Here is a 9,517-nt window from a genome sequence, read left to right as displayed (position 1 = left end):
GTGCCTTCAAAGTCCACCACGTGTTGCGATCTAAAGTCGTTGAAGTCACCGCTTTATTCAGATATTACTGCACACATTTATCAACCATACACTTAAATTCATGAAGATCCTACTATAAGAGAATGTATTTTACTTCCAATTAGGGAATTTCCCATAAGTTTATTATTCTTGGAACGCCGAGCTTCAGACGAATGATTTGCTGGGCCACGGAGCGACGCGCTGTTCTCGTTAACCCCGCTGCCGGGACACTGGCGCAACCCCAGCATATGTTCACAGTAAGTAAGGCTGATACGATGCTCCATTTGTGTAACGATATCCTACTTCAAGCTCAAATTAATATAATACCTAAACGCGTAATAATATTAACTTGGTAAATTTTCTGAAACAGATGGTGTCAATCATTTTTGTTCAGAAATGCATTCATGGTAAAAGTCTCGACGCCAAGTAACTTAAATACTGTAAGTTAAGTCCGTAGACTTGAGAAAATTTTACTGTAAAATCAGTACTGTAATACAATCTATAATTAGGATTAAATGCACGATAGCCAATTCAATAGTAGCCAAATTGAAGTCTGGATTGAAAATAAACATATTCTAAATTTGTATAAGAAACTCGTATATTGAATTACAATAACAGGCGTACATCAATTTAAAGTTTAAATCAATGTCAGCAATGGCCATATGAATGTTCATTTACAACAATTGTGTAGTACATGACGCCTATAACATATTTTAGATATACTTCTTTATATCGATCTTATTGGATAAGGAATAAATATCTTATAAGCTTCCGCTTCTAGTTCGTGTTTCCTCTCCCTCGCCTCTAACTACCTACAAATATATTCCTGATTTCATGTGCTTCGTCTATGGGTTACCTCACTATTCTGCAACCAATGTTTCTTATACAATTAATAAAAAAATTAACTTAAGAAATAAAACAATCAGGAAAATAAATATTATTGAATTCTTCGTAAAATCAATGCCCTTCCTGAAGTTTTCTATGCTAGATTTGAAACTTTTTATGCCACATGATATATCTGAATTAAAAGCCGATCTCTGAAACGTTAAATGTTAAGCAACGTGAGCCAAAATGGCGGAAAGTCTGAATTCAAAATTTGATGCATACAAAAAATCGGAACATTGAATAGCATGAACACTGACTTCGAGAACGCAGCGACTTCTGCCGCTGCTTACCATAAATTTTGTGCGAGAAAACGGTCTATAACTCACTTAAAAGTGATGAACGTTTTAAAGACAAAATGCGATAAATTCGTGTTAAAAAGTATGCATACCTGTAGCATAAAGAATAGTGAAATGCCGGAATTTCTACGCGTTTTCAACTTAAAACCTAGTGTATTAAATAAGAATAGTCTCATCTCCCTTATAATGCCAACTATAAATTACTAGCATGAAATTATTATTAAGATAAATTATTAGCATGAAACTTAATTGTAGATAATGCAGTCTAAATACATAAATTTTATCTCCCAACTCCCTCGCATTTAAAACCTTTTCCCGAATCTGCGCTCCACCTCAAGGTTATTGTTGTACGATCATTTGGTTGTTTTTTGAGAGTAAGCCTGCTGCAAATTCTTTCATTCAATAAAATGAGTCTGGATTTTTTTGGAAGATTTACACTTTACAGTTTTTAAATTATTGCTCATTACAAATCTTTTTCTAGGTCAGTGTATTGAATGAAAATTGAAGGAATATGCTTTGAATTAATTCGAGATGAGATCGAGCTAAGAATAATTTATTAATTCAATTTCATCGTATTAATTCAAGCAACGGTGAATTTTTTATTGAAAATATATCGAAGTAAATCACGACAGAACGATTTTTTTAATGGGTGAAGAGACCGTCAACTTACGAGAAGATACGTTTTCCAATAAAGGTTTATTTTGAGTAGCTTCAAATTTGGAGTTCAATTTGTTTTCGTTCAAATTTCTTTCTTTGATTTTATGGGACTGTTGGTTGGGGTCGAGTTGAACTTCGGGATTATTTTCATCGTTGTTGCTATTTACCCGGGACAATGTTGTTTGATGTTGCGAGTCGCCGTCTACGTCTGTTGCGGGTTTTATTATCCCTGATTTTTTTTCATTGCCGGTGTTAGGCTGGTCGTCAGCTGGCGCAGATTGCTTGGCATCAGGAGTTGCTTGAAGAGTTGTGCTGATGGAAACAATGTTGCTCTGTGCGACCGCGATTGAAGTGTCACTCATTTCCTGAGATTCTTCTCTTGTCGGCGTTGACAATTGATCATAGGCCAAACTGTCGTCTTCGATCATGAAAGTTTTTGCTGATAATTTAGGTCCCAGATATTTAGGGAAGGAAGCCAGCGATGAGCGATCAGTAGTTGGGTGGTATGGTTCTGGCTCGAAAAAATGTCTCTTGGAAATTGGTGCAAAATTTTTAGTACTTTGTTCCAAAACATCACTTGCTTTGTCGACTTGATCCTCTTTTGTATTTTTAAATACGTCAACAACGGAGCCAGGACCGGAGTTAAAAAATTCCGGAACAGGAGTTTTAACGATAATTTTGCGGTCAGTTCCAGGTAGCTGGATCTCTCCAATAGCTACCAGGGACTCGTCTGAAGCTTCACTTGCAATTGCAAACTTACTTGCATTTTTGATCGGTAAAATAATTTTGTTTGGTGTAAAGGATTCTCCATATTCCATTTGGGTCTCGTGTTGTTTTGGCACAGAATTAACAGCTGCACCGGATTTATCAGCCTGAATATCTTCTTGGCGAACTTCATCGTTAAAGTTCATGGTTTTACCACTGAAGTTATCTCCAACTTGAGCCAGAGGAGTCACGGAGTTTAAAGTTTCCGGGTGAGGTGCCACGAGCCTCATAGGCATAAGGTCAGACAAACTTTCGTACTGATCTTCTATTTCTTCTTTCTCATTTATTTGGCCTCCGGCAGTAATTGCGATATCAGGAGCCGTGTTAGATGATGTTTTAGCTACCAAGAAAGCGCCATGCTGCCTTAGGTGAGGAGTTCTAGGAGGATTTGAATTAGAAATTTTGCCGGTTATTATTTCGACGCTGTTCAGAGGCAAACCCATACGGGAAATTTGGGAATATTCAGAATTTCTTAGCTTCTTTCTTCGCACTTTCTTCACTCCAGGAGTTAGAGTAGTGGAAGTGGTAAGAGCTTCTACAGGTTCGGTTGTTCGTGGCACGCCAAGATGCCAGAAAGAAGTTTTCATCGGCTTGTGATGTTCGTTAGCATTTTCAAGAAAAACGGCTTTCAAATTTGAAATAATCGGATTATCTTCATCACTAATATCTTGAATTCTTTTCATGAATGAAGGTCCACTTGGTGTTGTACTTGTGAACGGATTTATTCTAGGAGACAACCTATTATCTTGACCGCTGATGTCATCAATAGTTATAACGTGAGGCTCCTTTACACTGGAGTTGCTTCTATCAGCAATTGCATCGTCGTGATTTCTTTTCACTTTGCCGCGGCTTGCATGTGTTGGCAGAAAGGGCGACGGAGAAGAAGGAATTGTGTCTTCCTGCTGAGGGGTCGTACTTTTGGGTCCAATGGAATCTCGTTTTGCCTTGAGAAGTTCGATAGTAGTGTCATAATTCTTTTTGAATTCACCAAATTTAGGAGCTGAGTTTCGTTTTATGCCCATAAAATTCCTGGTCGCTTCGTTTTTGACTGAAGGGCTGACACTCATGTCATCATCATCAGGATACTGAGTTCCTTCAACACTGTATTCTTTCTCCATGTTCTCTTGTTGACGATCCATGATTTTGTAGTTTTTACGTCTCATATATCGTTCTTCGTAAGTTTGTTGTTCAAGATCAGTTGTGTCTCGAGTTCTATAGCGTGATTCAGGATCTGTGTAATCTTGGGCGAAGGGAGGACTGTTTTTATCTTCAATATATACTGGATTATTTTTCGTTGGATTTTCTAGAGGTCGTCTTCTTCGTCTAAGGCCTGAACTCGCAGCGCTTGGTATTCCCGTCAACTCATCGTCTGTCTGTTGATTGGCAGCTGGAAGATTACCCAACCTCTTTCTACCAATAGGTTTTCTTCTCTTGGACCTCGTCTGAGTCATGTCAGCGGACTGATTATTTTCGGGTACTTTTATTTCGTCTTCTTCCGAATCCCTTGTGATGTCACTTTTTTTTTGAGTAGTCACGACACTTTGAGGCAGCTTTGTTTTAGTGCGGATATAGTCACCGAGTTCAGCAGACAAACTCTTTCTTGGTAAGTTTTGTCGATTATTGAGTCTGAAGCTAATTGATTCATCATTTTTATTTTCAACGCTTGCAGGCCTGACTGTTGTTGATGATGGCCGCCGTCTCCTAAAAGGTCGTCCCAAATTAGATCCAACGATTTTTCGCCTCCTCAGCCCTGGAGTTTCGTCGTACTCGCTGTCGCCATACGACTCTTCAGCCACGGGGTTTGATGCCGTGGATATTCGTACGCTACTGATGGTCGAAGGGTTTCGATTTTCCTTATCTTCAGACAAAGTTTTTATTTTGTCCTTGCTTTTGAATACGTAATCGGATTCATCTTGTTTTGCAATTTCGCGGTCATACGCGTAATCCACTTCATCACTATTTATTCTGGTATTGACTTTCTCGTTTGGTTTTGGGTTTTGTGGGACGTTCTTGTGCAGAAAACTATCCGAATTGTAAGGCAAGTAAGCCTCATTTTGAGGTCCATCCAAAGTTGTGACTCCGTCAGTACTTTTGACAGAGACGTGAACGCCGGCAGATCCTTGGTTCCGATTTCTGTCAGACACCTTCATGTCAGAAACTGCCGAACCATCATTGTATCCTTGGGTTTTCTTTCTCTTTTTACTTTCATCTGCGATAATATCAAATACCTCAAACGAAGCTGGTTGTATCTTCAAAGCTGAGTTTTCCGCGGTGCCAGTAAGTCTGCCTAGGTTTATACTGTGCAGTGCGTGATCAACAGCCGAGTTTTCGGAGTGTTTCCTTTCCTTATATTGATGGTAAAGTAATCCTTGAGTTTTGCTGCTCTTAGGCCGGGCGTTATGATGAGGTTGGTGAAGAGGCAACCTATCATGATAATAATCATAGTTATAATCATTAGGGAATTCAGTCTCTTGTGTCATAGCAATCTTGTCAATTCTTGGTGAGGCTCGTGGATTATTTGGCTTGAATCGATTGAACTCCAAGCTATTGCGATGATCCCTCCGACCTTCATCATGCGCAGGCTCAGCGCCCATTGTGAGGGCTATTACGTCCTGAATGCTACTCGGAGGTCTAATTCCTTGGTTTTTGAACTTATAAAACGGATATCCTAAAGGTTCTTCTTCCGAGTCAGCAGTGCGTGTGGAGCTGGGGGAAGGTTTGATCTCTGTAGGATCTTTGGAATCCGCACGAATTTTTGATTGGTGTAGATTATTATCACTGGTGTCGATATCCAGCTGCTTGGGTCCTTCCATCTTATCATTCGAGTTCGTTCTATTTGGAGGCCTGGTAATATCATTCTGTAATTTTGCTGATATCCTCGAAGCCCCTGGAACAGAATCCACCGTGTCCGAAGATTTCATTATTGGATGTGATGAAAAATCCCCTCTGTATAAAGGCAATTTATCGTGTTCGGTTGCTCTTTGACTGGAATGAAGACTTGATATACTTGAAATGTCTTCACCGGACATTGTGTCTGGAAGATATGCTTTGCGGTACAAATCGCCACCAACTATCAGTCTGTTACGCGGGTCTAAAAAATCATCGACCGCTGCTTCACGAGCCAGAGGCTTCAGCTGCTCAATGGTCTTCTGCTCGGGTGGCCGATGTTCTATTAATTCTTTTGAAGTAAATCTCGGTAATTGTTTTTTCATTGCTCTCAAGTATGCTTGGTGTTTATTAATAGATTCTAGCTCGACTTTACTGATCACAGATTCTGGTTTAAGGTTTCCGTAATTCATAGAAGCCGTTCCCACATTCTCCAAGTTAGAGATATTTAGCTTTTCTTTTGCAATTCTCAGCTCTTCCTTATAATCTATCACTCGAAATCTCGTGGTGTAATTTCCAAACGAGTTCGTTGAAGCATCTGTTGTTTTTCTACCAGGCGAATCCATGTTAACTTTCATGAAATCTCGAATATCATGTGGGCTTATTTGCTGCTGAGTTTGCCTTATTCCCTGCTCAACCTGCCCGTGGCTGGATATCGAGTTCGGAAGTAAATATCGATGGCTATTAGGAGACTGTTGTCTTTCTTCGCTGCTTCCAGTGTACTTGTGGTTGTATGAGCGTAGCTGAACTGTTAACGGATCATGCGCGTTGAAATCGTCTGCTTTTGTTTCAGGCAGCATAGCAAAAGTGTGTGGCGACGGCCTTTGTTCGTGGGCGCTGATCGACGGCATAGGCAGATTTGTGGCTAGGTTTATGCTGGGTTGATTTGGTCTAATTGATATCGCTGGAAGTTTAGGAGCATCTTTTCTGACATTTTTCAACCTCAGATTTTTGTTTTTACCAGGCCGTGTTGGACGCTTTCGACGTTTAACTTTTTCGTTACCAGCAGTTATCCCAAGCAAATGCATTTTTCCATCTTCTGCTTGGTATTGTACAGTTCCGTCAACCATTTGTAGGCCGGGTCCTACCATGGGAACTGCATCACCGGAATTGCCTAAAAAATGACTCGAGTTCTGTACGCTTTTCCTTTCTGGGAAATTTTCGGATCCTTGCGAGTCAATACCTCTCCGTCTCTCACTGATCAGCACAGGTGAATTTACGGCCTGTGATTGCCGAACATTCCCATTAAGTCCAATAGATTCTTGTTGTTGAGACAAAGCGAGAAGCTCTGGTGCACTCAGCTGACGCGAGAGAGCCCCGTCAAATCGTCTGACAGGAAGGGTGTCGGACTGGAGCCTAGTTTCCAATAGCTGAGGATGGAGCGCCCGAAGTGGAACTACTTGTCCTGTTTCGGCAATCCTAACGTATTGTTCCGAATGCAGCCTTTGCGAACCAAGAGATGCCAATCCAGGTACTTGACCAGAAACTGGAACTCCTGCGTCGATATAATGTTGATGAAGAAGCGAATTCTCAATACCTTGTTCAAGAAGACCATCACTTTCCTTCTTAGAACCCAAAACTTGAGGTGAATTAACGGCCGGCCTAAATGGATGACCCTCAGGAGTGTAAAACACGGGGTTATTTTCTTGTCTCACAGGAGTGAAGGGATCATGTAGATGTCCTGTGGCAGATTTTTTGTAGCCGACCTGTCCACCGAGTCCAGGAATGCCACCAACACCGCCAGCGAAACCCCCTATTCCTCCTGCAACTCCTGCTGTGCCCAACTGATCAAGTACCCTAATGTTATGGAACACCGGAGACCCATCAATATAGGGCAGCCTGATTTGCATGTCACCGTTGGGTGCCAAAGCTTGGTTTCCAGCAGCAGTTGGTTTTTTCTTCCTCCTTCTCGGTCTCAAGACCTGGTTTTGGTTAAGCTGAACTATGCCTGGAGGTGCATTTCCAGGCACAACCCCGACCATTTCTCCGGCCTGGTCATCAGTCGTTTGGTCACGTGATCCGTCCAACTCAAAAAAATCGCGAACTTGTCCTTCAACGTAACTCGCAGTGTTTCTAATGTTGCCAACTGTCCTCTGAATGAGCCTGCTCGGGAAAGAAAAAACATGGATAAAATAGTTACATGAGCCTATTCTATCCTAATTCTAAAAAATCTGGTAGTCTACCAGAAATAAGAAAATTAGTGTGCCTTCTCTAACCAAGCATCATTTTCCAATAATAGACAAATATCACAAATAAAATTGAAATAATGAGAAATGTGGCTTTTTTGTGAAGGTGCAATAATGCTTTTAGACTGAAAAAGTGTAAGCTTTTGGTGCTAAATAATGATAGGTTTATCAACATTTTCAGGTGCTTGTCAAAAATTAACGTACGCAAAATAGAATATTTCTATTAATTAGCATTATTTATTATTATTTATCATTAGTAGAATATTACTACTATTATTAGATATTAGTTAGGAAAATTGTTCAAATCTCCCTCTAAGCACGCAGGCCTTACCTCTGCCAATATGGTTCATCCGCGCCTCCAGCGTCCTGATCTTGACGACGAGTTCCCGGCTGCAAAAGCGCATGGTTTTAAATGTTCGGTAAAATATTAGTGAGGTAAGGTATTACCTTAATTTTAAATGTACGGTAAAATATTAGTGAGGTAAAGTATTACCTTAATTTTAAATGTACGGTAAAATATTAGTGAGGTAAAGTATTACCTTAATATTAATGTACGGTAAAATATTCGTGTGGTAAAAAAATACCTTAATATTAATTTAATTGCTTTACTGATCGATTATTTATTCGCAAATTCTTAAGTGATTATTAAACAACACCAATTATGAGACAATTCAAGTGATCATTTGATTGTAAATCATGACGAAACGTTTCCAGTTGCAGGACAACTGTTGTGAAGCGTAATAACATTTAAAATCCCTATATTCATCCCACAATTAGTTTTTCGATTCATTGTCACAATAAAAAAAAATAATTTGAATTGATAGACCCTTCAGGATCTCATATAATTATTTTCACTTGAGAGAGGTGAAAATAAAAAGGTTACAATCCTACGCAAAGTGATTGCTATTATTAAATAATTACCACATTGGGGGCGCTGGCGCCAGCATATATGGCGCCCGCCAGGAGAGGGGCGCCCAGCATGACAGCAGCTGTCAGCGGTGAACCGGGGCCCAGCTGACGAGCCAGCCCTGCTGACGACGAGTTCCTGTTATTGCTGTCAGCAGCCTCTGCCTGGCTGCGAGTCACGGAGGTGGCTGACGATGATGATAAGGCAAGTTCCTGACTGTTGCCACTGATTGATGAAGGTCCTTTGCTGACTACTGACTGTTCGCGACTGTTTACTGAAGAACTGTTGGCAGAAGTAGCTCCCGAGCTGACACCTGACACTTCTTGACTGTTGCCAGAAGTGCTGCTGTTCGAATTGGCTCCAGAGCTGACACCTGACACTTCTTGGCTGTTGCCAGAAGTGTATCAGTGTAAATGTTGTTTGATCAGTGTAAATGTTGTTTGATCAGTGTAAATGTTGTTTGATCAGTTTAACTTAAATGTTTTTTGATCAGTAAATGTTGTGATTTATAAGTGTATATATTGCTCGATTAGCATAAATAAATCATCATTCTGAATTTAATTTTTGTTTTTAGTTAAAGTTTCACTCACAGCTCCTCGCCTGGCTGATGGAATTCTTGCATCAAGCTCTTGATGTAGTCGATGCTGTCGGCGTTGTCTCTCTGTCGCAGTCTCTCCGAAAATTCAGCGTTTCGGCCGTTTTTTCTCGCTCGGTCTCCCACTTCAGCATAAACTGTGATAGAATTATATGTAATCAAATACCTCATCAGATGCTATATTATCGTCAACAATAACAAAATTAGGCATTGTTTCGCTCCATTTTTCATGGTAAAATCTCACATTAGTTTAAAAGAGCACATCTTTCCATTAATGACTGAACACAAACTACGACACACCAATAACAGAAAAACTCAGTTC

General features: G+C 40.2%; 1 protein-coding gene across 1 annotated transcript; it reads right to left on the bottom strand.

The window, feature by feature from the left end:
- Positions 1-594: 594 nt before the first annotated feature.
- LOC108678337 lies at positions 595-8,996 on the bottom strand. Its single transcript, XM_018166718.1, has 3 exons — positions 8,615-8,996; positions 8,025-8,083; positions 595-7,610 (listed from the first exon to the last, which is right to left on the bottom strand). The coding sequence occupies exons 1-3, from the start codon at positions 8,672-8,674 to the stop codon at positions 1,823-1,825; spliced, it is 5,907 nt and encodes a 1,968-aa protein (XP_018022207.1). The 5' UTR covers positions 8,675-8,996; the 3' UTR covers positions 595-1,822.
- Positions 8,997-9,517: the final 521 nt, after the last annotated feature.

Source organism: Hyalella azteca, unplaced genomic scaffold (assembly GCF_000764305.2).
Source record: "Hyalella azteca isolate HAZT.00-mixed unplaced genomic scaffold, Hazt_2.0.2 contig12479, whole genome shotgun sequence".
Taxonomy (NCBI): domain Eukaryota; kingdom Metazoa; phylum Arthropoda; class Malacostraca; order Amphipoda; family Hyalellidae; genus Hyalella; species Hyalella azteca.
Note: the sequence above shows the minus strand (reverse complement) of the source record. Positions and strands in the feature narration are given on the sequence as shown.

What these genes read in the sequence shown, in the direction of transcription:
- LOC108678337 (XM_018166718.1), bottom strand. Translation starts at nt 8,674, where the DNA reads ATGCTGGGCGCCCCTCTCCTGGCGGGCGCCATATATGCTGGCGCCAGC. An exon ending in GCGCCAGCGCCCCCAATGTG is followed by an intron (nt 8,084 to 8,614) that starts GTAATTATTTAA and finishes GCGCTTTTGCAG; the next exon opens with CCGGGAACTCGTCGTCAAGA. An exon ending in GATGAACCATATTGGCAGAG is followed by an intron (nt 7,611 to 8,024) that starts GTAAGGCCTGCG and finishes TTTCCCGAGCAG; the next exon opens with GCTCATTCAGAGGACAGTTG.